Source organism: Maylandia zebra, linkage group LG9, assembly GCF_041146795.1.
Source record: "Maylandia zebra isolate NMK-2024a linkage group LG9, Mzebra_GT3a, whole genome shotgun sequence".
NCBI classification, from domain to species: domain Eukaryota; kingdom Metazoa; phylum Chordata; class Actinopteri; order Cichliformes; family Cichlidae; genus Maylandia; species Maylandia zebra.
Genome location: NC_135175.1, coordinates 18,440,988 through 18,466,586, shown reverse-complemented (window position 1 = coordinate 18,466,586; position 25,599 = coordinate 18,440,988). Strand labels below are relative to the sequence as shown.

General features: G+C 41.6%; 1 protein-coding gene across 2 annotated transcripts in view; it reads left to right on the top strand.

Annotated features, from left to right (window-relative positions):
- The window catches only part of pola1 (polymerase (DNA directed), alpha 1), a 67,406-nt gene that overhangs the window by 5,084 nt on the left and 36,723 nt on the right, over positions 1-25,599 (top strand). For both annotated transcript variants that reach the window (XM_004546576.3, XM_004546575.3), the window contains exons 17-32: positions 113-174; positions 913-1,002; positions 1,104-1,220; positions 1,330-1,505; positions 1,678-1,807; positions 4,478-4,597; positions 4,697-4,787; positions 4,880-5,004; positions 5,137-5,286; positions 7,233-7,355; positions 23,282-23,314; positions 23,630-23,722; positions 23,826-24,031; positions 24,147-24,279; positions 24,417-24,548; positions 24,649-24,823. In XM_004546576.3, the coding sequence (XP_004546633.1) occupies positions 113-174; positions 913-1,002; positions 1,104-1,220; positions 1,330-1,505; positions 1,678-1,807; positions 4,478-4,597; positions 4,697-4,787; positions 4,880-5,004; positions 5,137-5,286; positions 7,233-7,355; positions 23,282-23,314; positions 23,630-23,722; positions 23,826-24,031; positions 24,147-24,279; positions 24,417-24,548; positions 24,649-24,823 (1,956 nt within the window). The remainder of the gene's footprint in view (positions 1-112; positions 175-912; positions 1,003-1,103; positions 1,221-1,329; positions 1,506-1,677; positions 1,808-4,477; positions 4,598-4,696; positions 4,788-4,879; positions 5,005-5,136; positions 5,287-7,232; positions 7,356-23,281; positions 23,315-23,629; positions 23,723-23,825; positions 24,032-24,146; positions 24,280-24,416; positions 24,549-24,648; positions 24,824-25,599) is intronic.

Genomic DNA, 25,599 nt, shown 5'->3' with positions numbered 1-25,599 from the left:
TGCTGTTTATTTTAACAATCCCCAGCCTTAACGTGTAAAACAAAATGTCATTTAAGAAGTAAAACCAAAGACTAAATGAGTGGGCTTGTCATTTTATTATTTGTCTTCTCAGTTATCAGTAGACCAGCTGACTGCATCTTTCCTTATGATTTCAACGAGGCTGTGAGAAAGAAGGTGAGCGCGTATCCAGATGTAAACCTCAGCGTGTTGGCACTCATTCATAAACTGCAGCTTTAAACATGCATACTAACGTTTAGTGCACAAATCTGGGATTCATCATCTTCTGGATGTTGTCCGTACTCTGCCTGTGGGACATTCCTGTCTATTTTTCCTCTGTTAATATACAGTACAGGTCACTTCGGACGAATATTTGCACAACGGGGTGCAACATGCTTCTTTTTTGTCCAGCATGTTAACAGTTTTCCTTTTGTTAATCACCATGTTCATTGGACGCTTACGGATGTCTTAGTTGATTTTGACAATTCATATTAGCAAGCATTGGAGTTCCTCTTGTTTTTGCTCCATTCATCATACTGGACTTTACTAGAACAAGCTTCACCTTCTGCTGTGCCAGTTATTTGTTTTAATTTTTTATTTTTCTATCGATGGTCTGTTATCAGTAGCGCATCGCTGCTATTGAGCGCGTTTAGGAAATTTCATTCTGCACAATGCAGGGAACAGCTGTGACTGGCAAACACAAGCGTATCCGTGGTTATTTAGGGAGCGCTTGATTTGCTTTTTGTTTTATTTGTGTAGCACGCATTTCCAGTATCACTCATTGAAGTCTGGGAAGCCAAAATAGTGAATGTGATTAAAATTCAGTTAATTTTGCTGCTTTACATGGAACTTGAATAGAAGAAGCAGGGTGCTGTATTTTAGTGAAGACACTGACGGTGTGACTCTCTCTGTTAGAATGGGAAGGTGGAGATCGCTTCTACAGAGAGGACTCTGCTCGGCTTCTTCCTGGCCAAGATGCACAAGATTGACCCTGATGTGCTGGTGGTGAGTAGGAGACGTTGAGATTGTGATAATGATTTTTAATTGGGTTTAAAGTTATTGTTTTGTCTCTGGCTAAAAACACTGTACATGTTTGTTTTCTGTAGGGTCATGACATCTTTGGATTTGACTTGGAAGTTCTTCTCCAGCGCATCAATGTGTGTAAGGTTCCCCATTGGTCAAAAATTGGACGCCTCAGGAGGTCCAATATGCCCAAATTAGGGGTAAGGAAACAAATTTGCTGAGAATGTTTTCTTCAAATGTACTAGAAAGAAAGAAAAAAGAAAAAAAGAAGCTTTATGTTCTGTCGTGCTGGTGCTTTTGAATCCGCAGGGTCGTAGTGCCTTTGCAGAGAAGAACGCCACCTGTGGCCGTCTGGTTTGTGACGTGGAGATCTCAGCCAAAGAGCTGATTCGCTGTAAAAGTTATCATCTGACTGAACTCACTGCTCAGGTGCTGAAGACGGAAAGAATCACAGTCCCACAAGAAGACATTAAAAACCTCTACAGGTAAATACATGTAAAGGGTAATTTCACCAAAAACACAGGATAAGAAGTACAAGTCATTTCTTTTGTATTATTCATCTATAAAGTTTCTACATGTTATTTCTTCGCTCACAAATCAATGTGGGAAATAATATGTGTACATTAATATATATATATATATGAATATGTGTGTCAGTGACTCTCCTCACCTCCTGTACCTGTTGGAGTTGACATGGACAGACGCCAAGTTGATCCTCCTGATCATGTGTGAGCTCAACGTGCTGCCACTCGCCCTGCAGATCACCAGTATTGCTGGAAACGTCATGGTAATGCCGACAATGCTGCTCTTTCTTTAACATAATTTAACATGCACAATGATCTTATAGTTTGGCTGAGCCACAAAACTCAAATTGACAGTTTGCAGCATACCAGAGTATTAACAGTCAATTAGTCACATACTTATAATTATTTATTTATTATTTTATTTATTCATATAGCACATTTAATTATAACAGGAACATTGACCAAAGTGCTGTACAAGAATACAAAATACCTATTAAAATAACCTATAATATTGATACCAAACATCAAATATGAATTAACAAATAACTCTCATGCTGTATTAAAAGCCAGTAAATAAAAATGTTTTTTAAGATAAGATTGAAAAAGATTGACAGCAGGAGCCTGTCTGATGTGTAGGGGTAAATTAATCCACAGCTTAGGCGCTACGATTGCAAATGCTCGATCGCCTCTGTGAACCAGCCTCGACCTCGGTGTGGCTAAAAGCAAAAGACCCCTTGATCTAAGAGACCTAAAGGGTGCATAAGGCTGCAAGAGGTCAGACAAATACCTGGGAGCCTGTCCATTCAGGGCTTTGTAAGTCAACAATAAATTTTTTTTAAAGTAATTCTGAAGTGGTGAGGGAGCCAATGAAGAGAGGCAAGCACCGGGGAAATATGTTCACATCTTTTAGTACGTGTCAGAAGATGAGCTGCAGCATTCTGGACCAACTGCAGTCTTGTCAGGCAGGTCTGGCTAACTCCAGCGGAGTTGCATTAGTGCAGCTGGGATGTAATAAAAGCATGAATCGCCAAAAAATGATCTCACCTTAGATAACAGCCTCAGTTTGAAGAAAGACCACTGTACAACTGAGCTAATCTGTTTTTCAAAGGTGAAATTGCTGTCAAATATAACCCCAATATTTTTGGCATGCAATTTAATAAAAGGCTAAAGACTGTGCAGGTTAAAATGGGAGGTGCTGGGATTGCCACTTGGTCCAAAAATTATCACTTCGGTTTTGTTCTCATTGAAGTTAAGGAAGTTTGAGGCCAACCGGGATTTAACTTCACCGAGACACTGAAGTAAGGGTTCTAGTAATGCAGTCTCTCTCAGCTGATCAAGAAAAGCATAACAAGTCTAAGCCACAATAGCAATATCATCATCTGACATTTTGGTTTTAGGTTTCTCACACAAGTTTCCACACTTATTGTTTATTCCTTGGACTCCATATTTTTAAAAGTGATGCAATTCAGCCAATTTCCAAAAAGATGATTCTGTTCATCTTCAGTTTCAGCTGACTGCAGGTTTCTCCAACCTTATAAACAATGCATTTGCATAATGAATGAACCCAGCACCACTGATAGAAGACCTCAAGACTGATCTGTAGAAGTCACTTGGATGAGTGTCGAAGCGTTTCTCCCACTGAAAACACAGTCAAGATAAACAATCAACTTTTTTGAGATTTCCTTACCTACAGTATATGATTGAGCGTGCATCAAGACAAATGCAGATAATTATTTAGTAAGCAGACTTTATGGACAAAAAACACCAAAATTAGATAAGCTACTGAAGTGGGTCATGTCAGTAGCACTGTATGGGAACAGCCACAGTCATTTAAGCTGTATCGTTATGTGTCTGCATGGCGTTAATGTCAGGGCTGTGTGCTGTGGGTCTGGGTAAGATGTTGATATTTTTATGCTGGATTGTCATGTGCTTTCTGTATCTTGGTATTTTCTGCAAAGGCAACAGGTGAGATGTTGAAAGCAGCTTTATTCAAACAGAGTGCTCATTTCAAAAAGCATAAAATTTAATTGTAGGGTCGTATTTTAAAGCAGTTGGTTTCAGGAGCTACAGTTTTACATATTTGTGTTGGAAATGATAACTGTTTCACTGAGTTTTCAATTAATTCATTTTTTACGAGTTTCTTGATATCATAAATTTAGCATTTAGTACCAATAACAGAATTACATGACCTTTGGTATCCAGCTTGATTCAGCTAAAATAGCAAACATGTATTTCAGGGCGATCACACCGTAGTCTTTCTGCCTTTCTGATTATTGAGTTGAGGCAGATTTACAGTGACTATAGACCAACTGATATCCAATATTTTAGCTTTTTTTTAAGAGCGATTAAAAATATGACATTCGAATTTATCGGCTAATATATAATTTTTTTTTCCTTTTGTCTTTTGGACACACAATACAGTAAACAGACTTCCCACTCCCAACGTTTGTTATTTTTACTTGTTTATTTACTCATTTCCGTTTTACTCAGCTCTGCTTGGATCAGCTCTTCGGTCCAAATGTGTGTGTTTCCAACAGGGAAGTTGCAGTGTGCCCTCTGGTGGGCAGATTATACAATGTCAGCACTCGTAACATGGGTTGACGGGTTTTTCTCCAATCTTTTATCTACTTTTTAAAATTTTTATAATGCTGATATCAGTAAAAACAACTAAAAATGCTGTCACAATCCACTCACACTTGTCTGACAAAGACATCAGTTTTACTTCACAAAACTATTATTCTTTCAAACTTCTGCCTTCATTCATTCGTGTTTTTAACAGACTTGTTTCAAGTCCAAACCAACATGTTTTCCCATTTTCTTTGAGGCAAAAAAAAAAAATCCTTTTTTGACATCTTGTTCTGGAAGCTCTAATCGCCGTATGTGACAGAAAATGTCCTGGAAAATGAGTTTTTCTCCCTGCTTTGTCTCTGCAGTCTCGTACTCTGATGGGAGGCCGCTCTGAGAGGAACGAGTTCCTGCTGCTTCATGCCTTCCACGAGAAAGACTACATCGTCCCTGACAAACCTTCTTTCAAAAAAGCACAGCTCGAGACGGTGAAGATGCAGCCAAATAACACACGCAGCTGAATTTTTGTTTTTTCCAAATTAGTTAATTGAAATAAAGCTCCTTCTATTTTTTTCTTTTTTTTCCAGGCTGAAGGCGAAGATGATGTGGATGCAGGCAAAGGCAAGAGGAAGAAGAAGGCAGCCTATGCTGGAGGTTTGGTGCTGGATCCTAAAGTTGGTAAGCACTGGGCATGTCTAAAAAAATGTATTTACTCACCTTGTTTTTTCATGTTTATGCAATTATTTTAACTCTCTTCTTCTCATTTTTAGGTTTCTATGATAAGTTTGTGCTGCTGCTTGACTTCAACAGTCTGTATCCTTCAATCATCCAAGAGTTCAACATCTGCTTCACCACCGTGCAGAGGGAGGCTCAGAACTCCCAGAAGAAGAAAGAGGTAGTGTTCAAAAACTGGTCACAAGTTGTGTTTATAGGTTGAGCCTGTTGTCCAGCTACGTTAATGCTAAATGCTTCGGATTCGAGATTCAATTCATTTACACACTTTTGACTTGTGTTTTCATGGCAACAGGTGGATGACCCAGAGGAAATTCCCGAGATTCCAGATCCTAACCTAGAAATGGGAATCCTGCCCAAGGAAATCAGGAAGCTGGTTGAACGGCGTAAGCAGGTCAAAGGGCTCATGAAACAGCAAGACATCAACCCAGATCTCTACCTGCAGGTACACACGTGAACACACACTAGCGGTAGGGGTGGTATTTGTGAGCTGGTGTCAGAATAGAACAGAGAAGCTTTATTGTTATTGCATGTGACGTCTTTCGTGAATGAAAAGTCTTTTTTCCATTGGTACCTACTCGGATCGACTCACCACGGTTTTCCATTAGGTCATAGTACCTGGTACCCCCTGCTCTGACAAGGGCTCCAAAGCGATCCGAGCAGGTAGGGCTGCTCAATTAATCGAATTTTAATCACGATTACGATCTGGGCTTTCAACGATCATTAAAAATGACTGAGCCGATTATTAGCCCCTCCCTCATTTATCCGCGACACCTTAAAGGCCGGTCCGTGAAAACCGGTCCGTGGCGCAAAAAAGGTTGGAGACCGCTGATTAAGAAGACCCGAGGGAAGCTCGGAAAGCTAAGCAGAAGTTATTTGGAGAGTGACTGCCGTTGGTTGAAAAGAGAGTTTAAAAAAAAAAAAAAAAAAAAAAAACTTCAGTGGTGTTGCGCACTATTTTATATTATTTTTTTAAAGTCATTGTTAACCTTTTAAAGCCGGTCAGAGCAGCACGCTCCGTTTTGCGTAACTATTTTTAAATCCCTGTAGAACCTGAACCGTGTAAGCTAGCGCAATAATTTGTTTTGCATATGAAACCGGAGGAGTTGTACTTACATCTGATGCCATCAGCTTGTCCTCGGTCACGGTTTCCTTCCACATATAGCTTTGCAAAAATTGCATAAAAAGCGCTTGCAGGAACAAAAGCATAATATTCCAGAAACACGCTTTGCCGTTCCTATCAGCTGTTCGTAACACTTCCCACAGTGAAATGAGGCACATGCTGTTTTCTTTGCAAATTTGCATCATAGGATTGTTTTTTGTTTTTCCTGCAGTATATAAAAATTGCTGTATCTCCAAAATAAAACTATGAAGACACTCAAAATAAATTTCCTGTTGTTGTAAACTATTTTTTGCAACTTTATTGTATTTAAAGTTTTGAGGGATAAACCTCTTAAATTTCTCCAAGTAGAAATATATGTAAACAAAACAAAAGCGATTTTCAATTTTTTTGTAGTTTATTGCACTTTTTTGCAATTTATGTAATTACTATGGACTTAATGCATACATATTATTAAAATATGGGCTATAACAGTTGTATTGATGTATAGCAACTTGAAATGCTCCCACAAATGGCACTACAGCATGTAAAAAAAAAAAAAAATAATAATAATATAAGCTCTGGTGGACTTGGTTCCATAGTAGGTCTTAAAGGGTTAAATAAATATCGTCAAATAATCGTGATCTCAATTTCAGTGAAAATAATCGTGATTATCATTTTTGCCATAATCGAGCAGCCCTACGAGCAGGTACTGAAATGTGACGTCATCAGACTTGTAAACAAGACGCCACTGATCAGCCAATCAGTGGCGTCTTGTTTACGAAATTCAAAACCACCCCAGCAACGAGGGAAATGGCTACAAGAAACAACGCCGTGGTCCCCAAGTCGGACGAAAAGTCACAGACGGAGCAGCAGGTTTATCGTCGCCTCGATGTCCACCTTTGTTATAGCGTTCGTGTCGCATACTAATTACGTCACGGGATGCTCAGACGTGTTGCTATAACAACAACCAAGCACATTGGGTGGTATTCAATTGTTATGCAAAACCAGACTGTCCGAGTCAAGCCCTGGCAAGTCGATCCGAGTAGGTACTAATGGAAAGACGGCTAAAGTTGCACACATACTCAATAAATGAAAAACAATATGTAATAATATATAAAAATCAGTGCAGTGTATAAAACAGTGTACCTAAGAAATGGCAGAAACTTAGATGAGACTGATGGAAAGCGCCACACCATATCATATCGGATTAATTAAATCTGTTGTTGAATATTTTGCTGCGCTGCACTCATTTTAGCCGGTTTTCCCATTGGAATATTTTTGTCCCTCAGTACGACATCCGTCAGAAGGCTCTGAAGCTGACTGCTAACAGTATGTACGGTTGCCTGGGATTCAGCTACAGCCGCTTTTACGCCAAGCCACTTGCTGCCCTGGTTACACACAAGGGTAGGGAGGTGAGTACACAAACACACTGCTGACTTTAAAGGCTATGTGGACCTCGAGCGTTTTAGCTGTAAAGCTTTGTTTTTAGAGTAGTATCTGGATCTATAAAAGGCACCAAATACACTGAGACTGATTAAATACAAGTTTATCCTACTTTCTTTTGAAAAGTGTAAAGAACAGTCCAACGTTCATCCACAAGAGGGCACTGCTACATTATATTCAGCACTGTGCAACACTCCTTACTCTGGCCTATTTTCTTTGACTTGTCATTTGTTTTCTGCTTTATCCTGACTCACATTTGTTTCTACAAATGTCTTTGTTTCTCCCACACCCTGTGCCCTTTTCTGTCTCCCAAATATGATTACATCTTCAATTTCATTTAGTCAGAATAAGAGACTTTCCTTATTTTCGGTGATATCAGTGACACTATGCAAGTATTTTCCAATAACAGAATGCCACGGGCACTCTTGAATCTAACACTCTCCATTTAAAGTCTCATTGTGTAAGCACTTCTTTCAACACACAAATGGAATGACAGTGGCATGCACGCTCAATAAATTGGTGCAAAGCAGCATGTGTACTGCATGACATAAACAGCTAAAGCTGGTATTGTAACTGAACACCCCACACACACACACACACACGAGCACACACACACTCACACTCTCCCACTATGTCAGTGGTAGTACTCATGTTCATTTAATGAGCTCTAACAGTACAAGTCCTCAGCAGAGGCATCAGGCTTTGCCTCAGGGGAGTCCTTCATTAAGATCCCCTTACACACTCATTGTGCTCCCTAATAGAGGGCAGGGCAGTAACTCACTGTGCGTGTTTGTTATTTTGTCAGTCCGTTTGGGCCTCCAGTCATGCTTGTTGTTCAGCTGACAGAGCTACATTGTTAAAGTTGTGTATTGGATTTGCTGCTGCAGGTGGGAGTTTCTGTCCCTCAACACTTCACCGCTTATATCTTGTAGTTCGTATTTATCAACAGCCTGAGGTAGATGGGTTCATTTACATTTGTACCTCCTGCTTGCTTTACATAATCCGGGAAGCATCACCATTCTCGTGTAAGGAGTAGACTAGATTTCCATTATTCGAAGGCTTTGCTCTTGCCCGTGTTGCTAGATTTAGAAGCCCTAATTTAATCATGTGGAATAGACTTACAGCTAGCAGCTATTTTCACAACCTTTCTTGTTGATTTATTTGTTGTATAAAAACTGAAACCTCAAAGTTATTTATCACAGGAGGGCCAGAAATCCAAATTTAGTTGGAGAAAATGCTGACACAGATGTCACCATTAGTGAGTCACATTAAGATAGTTATATGCTACACCTTCAAGCTGATCACTCTGCTGGTGCCTGGAAGTAAGAAGGTTTCACTAGAACAGATTCGATTGGGTACATTGAGAATACAGATACTGATGTCCAATGTCCCTGAAGCAAAAGGGAGTTCGCATCATACATAATGGGATTATACATATCTAACCAAGGCTGTATTAAAAACCTGTGAAGCATAAGTGGTGTAACAGTAAAATGATGCAGCTGGAGCTCTTTTGTAATGGTGGGACTGGAAGGATGTGAAATTGTCCTTGCTTTTGAAAAAGTCTAACAACAACTGATGTGTATATAAAAGATGTTTTGTTTTTGTTTTTTGTGCTTCATGAACAAAACATTTTCATCATGTCCGCACAGAAATGGAGCATTTTTGTTGCCCATTATCCATAGCATGCTAACAGGATTACCATTAAGAGCTGAGCAGACATCATCCCAATCTATATCTGAATCTGGGACTCCTTTGCCCCCATATGGAGCTCACACTGACGGTGGCGAGTCCTTGTTACGGTCAGTATAAAAGATCGAGGTAGCTACAGCGATTGGTTTCTGAAGCCTTGAAGAGTGTTTTCATTTCAAATGCAGGTTTATTTTTATTTTTGTTTTTTATCCTGAAGCTATGCCCATATTTAATACTGTTTGTGGTACTTTGTGTAGATGGCTGTATCCTCAGTGTTGAGAAGAGGGCAGGGTGTAGATTAGGTTTGGTCGACTGACCCGTTTGCCACGGAATATCGAACCGTCCTCGAGGCCTGGTGCGAGTCATGCGCGTCTGCCCCAGGCTTCTTCCACCCGTCCTATCAAAATAAAGCATAAAAACATAAATTACTGTTATTGAAGAGTCGCTTGGTTACCTGATTTTTACCTGATTATCTGTTGCAGTTACTCCTCAATGAAATGATTATTCCTTAATTAGTATTATTAATAATTATTACTCTAATTAGTATGTTCAGCGGTAAATGGGCTTGTTCTTATGTAGCGCTTTTCTACTCTACTCAAAGCGTTTTATACAACACGCCTCAGTCACCCCAGCACTTTTTTCTTCCTAAGTGGTGCTTTCTTTTTTTTTTTTTTTTTCTTTTTTTTTTTCTTCTTAAATGACATCAGAAACAGCAGTATGCGACATTACGTGATGGCAGAGCTTCAGTTCATCCTTTGTCATTTTTTTTTTTTTTTTTTTTTTTTTTTTTTAAATAAATAGGACAGGGGGAATGAATGAGAGAAAGAGGGGGAGAGAAAGAAAGAAAACCAAAGGGGAGAAGAGACGGTGAGAAGGGGGGGGAAGAGAGAGAGAGAAAAAAAAAAAAGAACTCCTGGGTCACCTGTATGGAGAAAAAAAAACAAACAAACAAAAAAAACAAACAGAGGAGACAGCAAACAACAAAGAGCAACATAATAATAGAGAAAACAAAGCACCATCACAATAAACTAGCTAGTCATAGATATCAATATTTACTAAATAATAAACGATATTGTGCAGCACGCAAGATAGACAGCGCACAGTGTGCTTTGAGCGCATGCATGTCTTAAAGCCAAGAAAGCTTTAGTCCGCGTCTGTGAATACCCATGTGTGCATACCTGTGTGGATCAGCATGCTTGCATTCCAAAGGTTTCTCCATGTAATGATCTGCTAGGGAGTGTGGGGGGGCCACAGCCCCGTCCTCCAGGGTGTGAAGCGGGTATGGAGGAGATCAAAACTCCAGACATCCAGAGGCCCCCAGAATACAAGAGACCATGGAAGACCAACAGAGGGGCAGCCGCGCCACTGTTCCAGTAAGAGCTGAGGAGAGTCCCAGATGAGGGCTCACTCAGCAGCCGCGGAGCAGAAGCCAGGGGGAGTTGCAGTGACGCGCCCGTGAGCTCCGCCGGCCCCCAGCTGTGCCTGAGTGACCGAGCCCCAGGCCGAGAGGCCAGGGGCACCCCACCTCCAAAGGGGCCCGAGCGAGCCCCAGGCCCCAGGCCCCGACAAGCGGCCGCCAAGGAGTGAGCCGGTGTGTACCCGGACACCCACCCCCAGACACAAAGAACCACCAACACACCGACACCTGAGGGAGTCCGCCACCGGCAGGGGAAGTGGTGGTGGGTGGAGATAGGCCTCCAAACCTTGGAGGGCCTGGGATGTCCCCAGAGAGGTGGCGCCTGACACCCAACCTGACATATAGACACAGACATACAGGCACACACAGACACAAACATCCATTCCCACCCTCATGCTCTCATATGCACTCACTCCACACTCAACCAACGTGGAGACAGACATAAAGAGACGCTGTACACACAATCACACTCCCCAAGCGTACTCTACAAACCGGGTCTAGGTACCCTTGCCCCTGGAGGGGGGAATTGCACCCAGACCCAGGTGGTGTTACCCTTTTCCCTGCGGTGGGGAGAGGCAGACCACCCCGACTCCGCAGCAGCAGGGAGGCCCCACACCCCAGACCGCAGTCGGACGGCCAACTCCTCCTACTAGCCCTCCCGCTCCAGCAGGCCGCAGAGAATGGTGCTTTCTAACATTCACATTTTCATGAACGCATCAGAGGAGCAACTTGAGGTTCTGTATCTTACTTAGACATGCAGATGGGAGCAGCCAGGCATTGAACGGCCCACCTTTCAGTTAGTAAAGTCCCTACATCCTGAGCTACAGCCACCCAAGTATGAAGTCAACCTCCAAGCATCACAATGTGACACAAATACATTTGCCAGGATCAAATACCTACAGTTATCCTTACACAGTTGCTGAACATTATAAGCCTTTATACAGAAGGTTATACTGGTGGTATGTCTCATTAGACTGCATTGGGTTTATCAAGGTGTACTTAATAATGTGTCAGCTGAGTGTTTATACTAATAGTGATTCAGATGCTTTGCAGGTTTGTTGGAAACTAAAATTTCCTCCAAAGTTTTCTAAAACTTCTCAAGTTGTCCTGTGTGGCGAGGAGGCTGTAAGCAAATTGGATGTAGGACTTCAGTACACTACAGAGAGACGTGCGTCAAAAAGGTCATCAGTCAGTGTGCGGTGTACACACACGTACCTCGGCTTGCTGATGAAGCAGGAGATCCCACTTCACACAATCTTAGTGTTTTGTTTACTTTGTATCTATGATCCTACCACAACTCTATTTATATAGCAGCTTGTGTGTTTGGAGAGCGCGTGGCTTCAGCACCAGCCTGCTGATAATAAGGCAACATGCTGTGGAAGATATTCTTTGAAATTTACTTTTTGTCAGTTTTACTTGTATATAAGTGTGTGTGTGTGTGTGTGTGTGTATAAATCTTATAGCATCTAAAATAGGATTTTTGTAGGACAGTTTTTCCAGCACTTGAGCATCGTATGCTCGTCAAGGAAAAGCAGCAGATCAGCAGTAGTACGAACCAAATGTGTCTGTTTTACTGAATTGTACAGAGTCCTAAAGTTAACAGGAGGCAAGCCGAGTAGTTCTCGGTAGTTTCCGACTGCAGCGAGCCAGAAAAGCCAGCTGGCATTTATAACTGGGTTTCTAGTGTATTTGTGGGCATTGCCATTTGCACTCCCACCCCCATTTTAATCGTCACATTTGCACTCCACTTTCATCTCATGATTTAGGAGGCTTTTTATTTTTGTAATTGTAACATGTACACTGATCACCACTCTGTCCACAGTGTAAATCCACCCTCCTCTCGCGCCCCTGCGTTCCCTTCATCTGTTTGGATGAGTGTCCAGAGTGAATGTTCATGTGTTCTCTGTATTTATTGATTGGCCCGGCTCTCATCTTTCTCTCGCTCTCGTTTTAAAATGAGGCCTAACCCCCCAGTGTGGCCGGATGGCTCAGGCTGCAGGCCACGGCAGTGTCTCAGCCCTGGGCTTAGATGGGGGTTGACAGACCCTTGGCTGTGGACCTTCTGATCAAATTTGCCAACTTAGGAGGGGAAAGCCCCCCACTTACATCTCCTCCTGATTCTTGTGCGTCTTCCTTGGGTATGTCTTCTATCGTGTGTGTGTGTGTGTGTGTGTGTGTGTGTGTGTTACTACTACCCATCTGTGTGTGCGTGCACAAGTGCTACTGGCCGAACTCTGCCCTTTGTCGGGACCATTTGTTGTGGCCCTGTTCTGTCCTGGTATGTGTGGGTATTAAAGAGGGGGATGATGGGTATTAAGAGGAAGGTGAAGGTTTAGGATTACACAGTCAAGGGTCCTCCACAGATTGATGTCCCCCTCACTCCCTCAGCGTTATTTTGGGTTCTTTTGTATGTTCGCCAGAGAGCATTTGGGTGCAGAGAAATGGTTGTATGACACAGACAGACAGCTTGCACACATGTGATTATTTCGTTTTTAATTTTATTTATTTATTTTTTGTTAATGGGTTGATAAATGCATCTGTCACACCAGAAAGATTTTTTTTGGCCACAGGCTGCTGGATCTCCGAATTCCTCCACTAAATGAGGAGATTTTAATTTGGGGGGGAAAGGTTTCCGCAAACCTGCTTAGGGATGACGAATCAGCTGCAGGTTTAGAACAACTACATGATTTTTCCTTTGTTGACCTGTGTTATTGTTAATGTTTCTAGTCACTTGAAATGGCAAAGAGTCTGTACTTGAATTTAATTTGTGTTTATGAAATCAGAAGCTCGCTTTTTAAAATTCTCAATTGTTTAGTTTGGCCTGCTTCTCTTGCATGATGGTGTGTTTACGTCGTCCTAATCGAGTGATGTTCACAGCGCAGGCCGAGGGAAGCTGCTTATTGTTGCGGATCGCAGATTGGTTTGACCTTTGACCCTTTTGCCTGCAAATCTGACAACCATTAGCAGGTGTGTGTCTCTCCGGATGGAGGGTGACTCCTAAAAGCCATTCTGCTGTAATTGAGTCTCTGTCCTTGTGTTTAAAAACAGCCTGACAGGAGCTCGTAGTTGACATTATTGGCTGGCATGCAGAGTGAAGATAGAAGCTGGCTTCTGTAACGGAGCTGAGGGTGCAGAGAGGTCAGAGTTTGGTTTAGGTTAAACCCTCTCCCGTACGTACGTGTGTGCAAGGGTGCATGTGCTCGTAATGAAGTCTAAGTAAATATTGTTGCCCCTGGTGTCCCTTGTTCTGCTTCTGTATCATCTCTCTTGTCTCAAGAATCACAAATCAGTTCCCAGAATTAGACACAGAAATACCTGAACCAACCTATCACGTCTCATTTGTGGTCGCATCTGTCAGACTGCATGCTCTGATGTCATGTGAGTAAATACTGTTGCCCTCATTTCTTTCATTGAGGGTTTCAGAATCACAGTGGTCATTTTTACATTTCCCTGAATTAGACATAAGAATACATAAGCCTGCCTACTCCGCCGGTGCGTTTGGGGAAATGAGGGCTGCGATGTTTCCATGATCCTGTAGTCCTTTTAAAGAGTGGGCTTTTCTCTTGATAGGAGTGGACTTAACAAATAGTCACATGGGAGCAGCGCTGCTATTCTGGCATCAATAGCGTGTCTGTGAGGGCAGACGGTGGACCGCGCAGGGGCTCAGAGTTTAAACGGCGACTTCGTAACACCTGCTAATGAGGCCATGTGAGAATGAGCTTATGGCAGAGATTATAATTGATAATGGATTCATCTGGCGTGCATTTGAATTTATTTGTTTACTTTATAACTTTATTTTGAAAAGTTCTATATAAATACTAATAAACTAAATAAGGGTTTGTTTTCCCTCAGAATTATTTATTCTATGGATTTTGTTCCCACATAAACATGTTTTATGAGTGAGCAGCTATTTAAATTTTACATAAAGAAGAACCACATTTTGAGTCTTTTCAAACGCAGCTTTTAACATTTTAAAAAAGATTAACTTCAGTAGCACAAGTTTTTAAAATTCATTTTAGTGACTTTGTTCTAAATCAATGGCAGCCATACTGAGTAATAATTAGTATTAATAATAGTAGTAAATAATTCATAATAACAATACTAAATCATCAATAATTATAGTGACTGACCCCCAAAAAGAGCATTACTATTTACCCTGTGGAGTGAGTTGAATTTATTTATAGTGTTAGCTTTTAGTTAGGGGTGCAATGATATTCGTATCGATATTGAACCGTTCGATACAGTGCTTTCGGTTCGGTACGCATATGTATCGAACAATACAACATTTGTAATTTATTTTATCAATTCTGACGATGCTGTCTGTGTTGAGCGCTCAGTGAATCTGTGTTCGACTACTCCGCCTAGGCTGCACTGTCCAGCGCAGATCCACTGAGCGCTCAACACAGACAGCATAGTCAGAAGGAAGAGCGCAGGGCAAGCTAGCGAGACAGAAGTTAAGCTCTACTTGCAACAAGCAAATTGAACCTCATTCAGATCTGGCGTTTGGAATTATTTTGGTTTTCATGTGACGTATGACCCTGAAGGTAAGCGAGTCATGGACTAAAGTAAAACAGTATGTTGGATGTGCCATGCAATGCTCAATTACATTGGTGTGAACTAGTGTGTTAGCGCAGTTAGCTCGTTAACGTGTTGGCCGTCTAGCCCCATGCACGGAGCGATCGGCGGTAGCTCGTTAACGGAGATTTGCCGTGTTGTGGCGTTAAGGTCATTTCAACGAGATTAACCTGAAAGCACTAGTGGGAACACAACGAATATGACTGCACATTTACGCCGACATCATCCTAGTGCAAAGACAAGTGAAAGCAGACAAAAAAAAGCAAGCATGCTACTAACTTTAGCCGAGTCATTTAGACAGCTGTTAGCACATGATTCTCCTTATGCTGCTGAGAATATAGCCCAGAAGAAGCGGATAGTATAGCTTTTATTTTGGAAAGAGACATTTCTCTGTAATAAACTCTCTTTTCCAAAGATGAGTGATTCCTCAATCAGATACAGGGCTTGCAATATCGCTAGCCCGACGTCCCGAAGCTAGCGATTTTTTTCAGTCGGGCTACCAAAATCTTTCTCTTCCCTGCCCGTCGGGCTATTGTAGGAAGGAAAAATATATGTCAATGCTTTTGCATTCTTTCAGAAATGTAGCTGGGTAATTATGTCATTGGCATCGGTGATCCACTGTCAATATGTGACATATTGAAATCGCGTTTGAATTTGCGCTTGTTTTTTTGCTTTCACTTTGCAATCGTGCGAACTGTGTATAGAGAGCGACAGTACTGATCTGTGAGTGATGATAATTTGTGCACCAATTCCTCTGACATCGTCTTATTAATCGTTAGCTTACTATGCAAACATGACAAGTGAAATCTCCCGCAGCTTAAACATGTGAGAGGTTGATCGCGCAGAGAATCGCTGAGCTTATGTGAGTGCGTGTGTAAAAGCATTTCAGTTCTGCTGAGCCAAATAAGACAGGTCAGGGTGAAGAAGTGACAGCCAAAGAAAAGCTGACCACAAAACGGAAAAGTTATGACAAATCAGACTATAAGGCAAAAAGAAAGTGCAGCTTTATGGTTTCATGGACAAAAGAATTTCTGTGGCTGCAATATGACGAGCTAAATAACCAGGGCTGCACATAAGTGGTCCGCAGGTGCGCATTCGCTGTCAAAATAAAAAACACGCACAAGGGTTAGGGTTAAATTTAAAAACTGTACTTTTGAGTTAAAATATATATTTATAATTTTAATAAATGACAAATTAAAAATGCATGAACATTTTTTTGTATCGAAAAAATATCGAACCGTGACACCAAAGTATCGAACCGAACCGAACCGTGAATTTTGTGTATCGTTGCACCCCTACTTTTAGTGATTAGTAAAACCAGATATTTGAGATTAAATCATCATTATTCCACATTTTGTTGCATGCCAGTGCTTTTTTTTCCCTTTGCTTTTTGGGAACCATTTCTTTCTCAAATTCACTCCCCACCAACCAGTGGCATATTTAGTTGAGTACTTCGACGGTCTAGCTCTATTCGATAGAGCCATAGATTTGATTTGGTGTAGATTTCAAAAGCATGAATAATCATTTAAATTCATGATAATCATGATTTAATTATTGGCCACAATAATTTTCACTACTTTTTTTTTTTTTTTTTTTTTTTTTTTTTTGTCTTCATGACAGCTGTATTGCACCCCCATTTAAAAAAAATAAAATAAAATAAATAAAAGTAATAAAAAGTCTGGCTTCACTGCTGCTCTTGTGTATCTGCCATTATATTGCTTATTTACTTGACAATGTATTAAAAACTTGGCTGAGAAAATGCAGTGACATACCAGGATGCGCCTTTTCCTGCTATTAAAGTACAGTATTATAATTGAGCGGACAGCAGGAGGATTGTTGTCATTGTTGAGTTATTTTCAATCAGTGTCGGCGTTTGTGATCTTGGCCGGTTGTATTAAATCAGTCACAGCTTTACAACAGATTGACCTTCCCGATGGCAGACATGAGAACACAGCTATGGCATCTGCCAGGACAGGTGTGTGTGTGTGTGTGTGTGTGTGTGTGTGTGTGTGTGTGTGTGTGTGTGTGTGTGTGTGTGTGTGTGTGTGTGTGTGTGTGTGTGTGTGTGTGTGTGTGTTGTGCTCTGTGCTCGTGAATTCTTGCGTGCAAGTGAAATCATTTTAGTGAAAGAAGGACTTTCGGTCTCTGTGGGTGTGTACGGAGGTGTGTGCAGATATAACTTCACGGTAGCAGAAGAGAGCCTGTAAATCTTTTATGCATCTTTGCGTGTGCGAGGCTGTGTTCGTGAAAGAGTTTTGCAAACTTGTGTGTGTGTGCTCAAGTGCCTTGTGGACATGTTGTGTGTATGTCACCCCGCCACCCCCCAGCTCTGACAGTGGTGTGTTCCTCCACAGGTGCTATTTCAGTCGACCGACTGTCATCCCAAAATGCTTTTCAGCTGAGTGCTTTTCAAAACAATCGTCACTGGTGCCCCAGACTCTTTTTACAAGGGCCCTCTGCTACACAGAGGCTTAACATGCCGCTTCTGATCTGCTGATCAGTAGAAGGATGTATGTGGTGTGTATGTGTGTGTGCCAGAGTTCAAGATGTAATGATAATGGGGGGGGTGGGGGGGCTCGCGCATTTATCTTTTGTCTTTACTGCTGCCTTTCAGTCTGCAAACCACTCATCACTCAACCAAGCAGGTCAGTTAAGAGTAATATTCTTATTAAAATGACAGCCTGGCAAAAGACAAAAGATATTTTGATGAGAAGTGTATGAGGGTTGGGGGGGGTAGTGGATTCAAATAAAGAATACACGAGATTGACGTGACAACAAGACATGTAAGGCCTTAATAGATGAGGCCAACAAAAAGCTGAGCAACAGCTGGGAAAAGGAGGATATCACAACAAGGCTGAACCACTCCTCAATTAGCATGACAGGGTGCAATAACGCACAGCTAATGGGTACAGCTCGTGTGCAGGCACACAGTTGCACATGCAAAGACATGAGGCGCTGTTAAAAGCACTAAATGAAAAGCTGTGAAAAGTCAAGTCAAAGACGGTGGGAAAATGCAGCTTTTAAAGTGAGATATTAGGACGGGTATTGAAAAGTGTCGATGGGTTTGTGTTAAGCGGCTTTGTAACAATATTCAGTCTGAAATCCATTGCTCCCTTTTAAACTTTGATTTAAAGTCTGAGTTGTATTCAGCTGGACAGGAGGTGTTATTTCCCTTAGACTTTGCCTCCTGTAGTTGTTACTCCTGGTCACTTTTTTCTTTTCTGTTTTTTTTTTTTTTTTTTTTTTTTTTTTTTGGCATCTTTGAATGTTGCAAACTAGTGGTAGTACCACTTAACCAAAGTACATCTTCTGGAGCCCTGAAGTCTGTGTGTTCAAGGCACAAGGCAGATTTGTTGGGTACATTAGGTTTTAAAAATGAGTAGTGCAAAGGAAAAATGCCACATGGAAGCTGCATGTCAGTGTAAAACTCGTGCAGGAATACCGCACTAATGCTTTAACTGCTGAATCTAAACTTGCAGCGTCTGAAAATGCTGCTGCTGCTGCCAACTGCAGTGTCTTGACTCTGCTGCAAGTCACAGGTTTATGTTTATTGCAGGGTTTGCATTCAAGTAGGGCACACTGGTTGGATAGCAAAGCGTTGCAGATGTGTTCTTGATGGCCAGGTGAAAAATGTTGAGTTTGTTAAATAAATCTTTTGCAGTGATCACAAAAGCTATTTGTTTACATGATTAATTAAACTGTGGGTTGTGGAGCGTTCACCTCTTTCAGATACTAAAGTAGGACATGGTAGAAAACATTTGAGAACCATTGATGTAGGTCAGTGCAGATCTCGCGATACCATATGTGACTATGTGATATTCAGTATGACCATATTAATGTGAACTAAACGTCTGCAGTAGCTATGTGATTATTTCTTTCAAATCAAATGAACCAAAGCTAGGCACTCTAGGGTCGAAGACTGTGGCACATAATCTCAGTGCTTTTGAAATGGCTGGTTTGAAGGCGGGGCTAGGACTTTGACCACTCAGAGCAGCGGCTGATGTTGCTGCATACGCACAGAATAGAATATATTCTACTTATTGCAAGGTATGTCCTTTTATTTGGTGTTTCAGTCCAAGGAATGCAACCTGACATGTGAGCCCTCACATGCAATGTGGCATCAAAAGGAAGGATGAGGTGAAACTGTGATTACAAACGTGAGAAATTCAGTCTCATGTGTTCTGTCCTGATCCTTCACTTTGCAGGAGCACTTGTCAGCGAGCTGCTCAATTACTGTCCGGTCTATTTACACTGTATTAACACCAAGGAGCCGGAAAGGATGAGAGGCAGGAATGTTAGAAAATTGGTTTTATAGTGTGAGGGAAAAAGAGCGACTCTGTAATTGGAAGATTTTGAATAGATTATCTAAATTCACTTTGTAGAAAATGGTTAAACTAAGGGAAGCAGCTTCACTGGTTGCAGGTATTAAGATGGCAAAACTCAGTCAGAAGTAATGATTGTAAAAATTGAAAGAACAACTCTTATTTCGTAGCTGGAGCGAAAATGCGATCGGCGCAAAAAGCCGAGCGAGGGTACAGACTGATCCGATCAATTTGATTGATGTTAGCAGGTTAACATTAAGCACTGTGAGCCCCTCTGCTGAGTTTTTTCAGATGTTTGGCCCAGAATGAGCGTCATTCACGGTGCTGACGAGTGCAGTCATCACGGTGAAGACATACATGCACTCTTTTTACCCCCTGGGGATGTGTGTTTGCATTGGTTCGTATAGTATGTGTATGCCGGTATGCGTTTAAAGATGAGCGCACGTGCACACACACTGTCAGTTGCACACATTCCAGCGTCATGGTCAAACGACTTGTCTTTCACACAGTTCATTCCTTAAAAGCAGTCTGTCCTGCTGGAACTGACAGCATATGGAAAACCTGTCTAAATGAGTCCACACATCAATTACATCAACGCATTCTCACCTCCTCGCTTGTCTGTCTTTCCCACATCTCCCCATTCATCACGTCTCTGCACTTTTTATTCAGTCCGTTCCATCATTTCAGCTTCGTCTCCTGGCTCTTTCTCCTTTCAATGCTTTTATTTTGCTGTTTTGTTATTATAAAAAAAAAAAAAAAGTATTACTGGAGATTTCAAGATGGAGTACAAAAGCAGAGTTTTAGCCGAGTTTTGTTGATGTGATGATTGACACTGTGAGGATAATGAGCATGGCTAAGTTTCTCTAAGATGGTTCTCGTTTACTGTCTGCATCAGCAGGCCTGCATTAAAACATTGTTCTGGGCTCTGTTGGTGGGCGTGTGTTGTGCCAAGTAGCAATAAGCAATGAAATACAATCCATGGTGTCTATTTGATGACTGCATTTGTGAATTTTAAGATCTATCATACCCGGACTCTGTGGGTTTTTTCAAATTATTTTCCCCTTATCTTTATTCTCCTACATGTTTTGGCTGTTAGCTGGAGAACTTGAACTTCATCTTGTGATGTTTGCACTTGCTTTCTTTCGAATGGGACATTATGATGACTTATTTAATTTTTGCATTTAAGGAGTGGGAAGGTGACGTTTAAGGCTTTATATGCTGGCTTTATAGACAGCTAAGGTGAATGATTGTGGTTGAGGGTTAGATTAATCAACAAAGGTTATATTTTTGTTATGTCTGTAGAAAATACAAATAAATAAATAATATTAATGCTTTCTGTCACATTCATCTGTAAGTTAATTTGTCCTTTTTGGCAAATGAGGTCAACTCAGACTGTAAGTGTGTAGAGAATCAAAAACATACAAAAAGAACAGTTACACAACTAATTGTGATTTTTGGCTGATGTGGTGATGTGGACATTTCATTCTTATAAATGCTCTTTATTGTGATGCCTGTGCCTGCATTTTGTCCTGCAGTGGTGTCTGAACACCATCAGGATACGTTGGGTTTTGTTTAGAAATGTTCAAGTCAACAAACAAGGGATCTAATTATCAAATTAGCATTCCCATTGGGGTAGTTTATCTTTAGTTGCATTTGAATTTCCATGAGTTTTACTATGTCATGATTTATATCCTGCTGATTTTATAGTGTATTTTTTACTTTTTTGTCATTTTCCAACTTGGCCGGGGTCTTTCTGTGTGGAGTTTGCATGTTCTCCCCGTGTTTGCGTGGGTTCTCTCCGGGTACTCCGGCTTCCTCCCACCGTCCAAAGACATGCAGCTTGTGGGGATAGGTTAATTGGATAATCCAAATTGCCACTAGATGTGAATGTGCGAGTAAATGTGAGTGCGAATGGTTGTCTGTCCCTATGTGTTAGCCCTGCGACAGACTGGCGACCTGTCCAGGGTGTACCCTGCCTTTCGCCCCATGACAGCTGGGATAGGCTCCAGCACCCCCCGCGACCCTGAAAAGGATAAGCGGAAGCGAATGGATGGATGGATGGATGGATGAATTTTAGCGTCTGATGCAAATAATTTGGCTTGAAACGGCTCCTTTGTCTGATTATGTGACACTCGCATTGTTATCTTTATTTCTGATAATCCTCTGCTTCGTAAAATCATATTACCCAAGGAAAAAAAATGTGTTGCTTCAAGTTTTACTTTTAATGATTCAAATATGGGAGGAATCTTTGCTGCAATTTCACACGCCTGTTTTGGTGCTTTTTTTTTTTTTTTTTTAAATTAAACAAATGGACTGTTCAGCTCAGGCACAGCTGAGTTTTTCTTACTCAAGAGCTGCTGCTCAGTGGCAGCTGTTAACAGAGGAAAATGTGTCTCGTATACAAGGTCTGATTTTCCTTCCAAGACAGATACTTTGTTATTTGTGCGAACTTTGGTTGCACTTAGATAACATTGTAACATTGCAAGTGTACAAAACGGCTTAGTCACATGCACATGTGCACACACCAGTGCAAGGTGCTGGCCTAGTGTCTAACCAAGGACTCCTTAGCAGATGAGCCTGAACCATCACAGCTGCTTGTTGTGGTGTTTGTGTTTAGTAGCTGGCTGTATTTGAAACATCAACCTTCAGTTATAGTGTTTCGTATAGTTAAATGTCAAAATTATTTTCAAATGCATGGAATTTAAAAAAAGGAATAAATAAATGTGACCTTTAGTCTGACAGACTGAGCACATTTGGTGTCATCTTTACATTTTATTTTATACCTCTGAAAGATCATTTCCTCGGGCTCGTTTTCTGTCGTAAATAAACTACTCTACACTCGCTGCAGGCAGCTGTCATTCACATTTTAAACCACGAATTTACTTTTGCTTTTGCAGTGTTAAAAATGTCTCAAATTAGATTTGTATTCATGAATTATTGGAGTGGAGCACCTGTGCACTCAGTCTGAAGATTTATAAAGAGTTCTTTCATCTTCCTCTTTTCCAACCTTTCTTCTTCTGCTAAACAGGCAGGGGTCATTTTGTCTACAGCGAAATCCACTGCATAAGTGCAGAGGTGAAAAACTGTGTGTGTGTTTGTGGTAAGACCTTGACCTTGACTGCAGTCCCTAATGGAGAGGCTGTTCCCCTGAATGACTCAAACTCCCCCCGCCGTACAGCGGTATGTAGCAGCCCATAAAGCATGCTTATGGCCCACTCTGGTTTCAGGGAGTGGAAGCCCGACCCCGCCCCTTCCTCACACTCTGAAATAGCCGCGTCCTTGTCCCCACACGGAGCACAGTGCGAGTCGGGGTGTATATATGCGGCTGTGGTTGATTGAGGAGCAGATTGCTGGTGACAGGTCACACTGCGTTCCGTCCCTCAGACCCCCCCAGATTAGCGACCTGAGGTCCCCACACTGCCCTCCCTTCCTCTGGGCCCCCACCTGTTAGGATCCCTCTGCTGCTCAGAGCTTTCCTCACGCACACACACAGTGGTCAATCTGCATTTACAGAATTCTCTTATTTCTCCGTCAGTCAACCAGAAGGTTATAAAGGCCATTACAAGTCATTATGGTGTGTGTGTGTGTGTGTGTTGCCTGACTGTGAATTTGTGTGGGTTGAAAAGACGCCTGTCACAGCATGCTCTCATAATTGCCCTCTTAGCCAATTATCCCCCATTTAAAGCAAATCACCTGCTCTGCTCCCATGTCCACACAAATGTGTATACACACACACACACACACACACACACACACACACACACAATTAATAACGCGGAAACTTAATATTTAATCATTTCATCTTCCTGAGTGACGTGTTTGTTTACTGTGCTTGTGTTGTGTTGTTTTTGTTGTTGGCATCGTTCAGAGTGTTGTCTCCTCTTTTCTCCAGATTTTGATGCACACGAAAGACATGGTTCAGAAGGTCAGTCATTACCAAGTTGTTCCTGTTTAATATCTCTAATATGATATGTAATTATGTGCAGAATAACGTAAAATGTACACGACAAATAATCCTTTTAATAATGACTTCTTCACTGGATCAGGACGCCTGGATTCTTGCATCTGTATTAAGCAGCTAAATGATAAACTTTGGGTTAAATATCATTTAATGAGTCAAATCTAACATTAGATTGTTTTAGAAATTGTGCAGTTTGATGTGTGTAATATTCACTTTATTATCCCAGTTTTAACTGTATGGATTCTTTCTTTCTCTCTCCCCCCCTTTTGTGTGACTCAGATGAATCTGGAAGTCATCTATGGAGATACTGACTCTATCATGATCAACACAAACAGCAAGTGTCTGGATGAAGTTTTTAAGCTTGGCAATAAGGTGTGTGCTTTGGGTGTTTTATCACTTTTTACATGCGCACCATGCAGTGGAGATTATAACCAGATGTTGACACTGAATCCGTGTGTTTGCACTTTGATCCCAGGTGAAGGCAGAAGTAAACAAGCTGTACAAACTATTGGAGATCGACATTGATGGTGTGTTCAAGTCTCTTTTGCTGCTGAAGAAGAAGAAGTATGCCGCCCTTGTGGTGGAACAACACGGAGAAGGACGTTTTAGCGTCAAGCAAGAGCTCAAAGGGTTGGACATCGTCCGTAGGGATTGGTGTGACCTGGCTAAGGAATGCGGCAAGTACGTCATGGGACATGGGAAACAGTTAGCGCGTCAGTATATGGAGCGCTGGAAGCACCTTACAAAAGATTTTCATTTGTAAGGAAAAATTCATTGTGTTTATTTATTTTTCTAGCTACGTGATTGGGCAGATCCTGTCTGATCAGAGTCGTGATGTCATTGTGGAGAACATCCAGAAACACCTGGTGGAGTTGGGAGAGAAGGTGGCTAGTGGAGACATACCACTGAACCAGTATGAGATCCACAAGGTGAGGGAATCACTGTTTGTGTTTACTTTTCATTTGATTAAAATGAGGCTTAAGACTCTGGACATGCTGGGTTTTTCTTTTGTGTTTTGCCATTCCCATTCTCATCTATTACTGCTGTCTTGTCTTGACTTCACCAGGCACTGACAAAGGATCCTCAGGACTACCCTGATAAGAAAAGTCTCCCTCATGTCCATGTTGCTCTGTGGATTAACTCTCAGGGTGGTCGTCGGGTCAAAGCTGGAGATACCATCTCCTACCTCATCTGTAAAGTGTGTATCTATTAGAGAAACGGGAATATCTCATTTCTTTGTGTGTTTCAGTGATATTTCAGTACAAATACATTGGAAATTCATCTTCTTTGTCCACTAGGATGGCTCCAACCTGCCAGCCAGTCAGAGAGCCTATGCTCTAGAGCAGCTCCAGAAACAGGAGAATCTCACTCTGGACACACAGTACTACCTGGCCCAGCAGGTCCACCCTGTGGTGTCTCGCATCTGCGACCCTATTGAGGGTATTGATGGTGTACTCATAGCCTCGTGGTTGGGTAAGTGAATTACAAGTTATTGCCGTCCCCAGAAGTGAGTAATGTTATGCCTTATGGAAAATAATTACAAAAAAGTTTAAAGGAGCCGTGTTACTTAGAAATAAAATGACCAAATTGCTCGAGGAAGTTCCTACAGATGCAAATACTGCTTTTGAAAAACTGTTCGGAGTCTCGGTCGTTGTGTCCTTGGGCAAGACACTTCACCCGTTGCCTACCGGTGGTGGTCAGAGGGCCCGGTGGCGCCAGTGTCCGGCAGCCTCGCCTCTGTCAGTGCGCCCCAGGGTGGCTGTGGCTACGATGTAGCTTGCCATCACCAGTGTGTGAATGTGTGTGTGTGAATGGGTGGATGACTGGATATGTAAAGCGCTTTGGGGTCCTTAGGGACTAGTAAAGCACTATATAAATACAGGCCATTTACCATGTTCTATGGATTAAATCATTACTTGGGTTCACATTTTATGCACGTTTCCTCTCTTGTCGCAGAAGACATAATACCTACTTAATAATCTTGTCAAGTGCTGCAAATTATTTCCAGTTTCACTACAATACATTTCCCGTAAACACTCAAATGAAGTGTCTGTGGGTCACAGTTAAATTTTTTTAGAATAATAATAACATCTGTCGACAGCCGAACAGCTAAATACAGAATGCTTAATTGCAGCATGACCACCTTTCATTGGTGTTTATCAGGCATGAAATATTTTGCCTTCAGCCGTGTTTCTGAATAAACATTTGCTCTGCTGTAAACCTTAAAAAACAAGTCTTTGATTTCCATG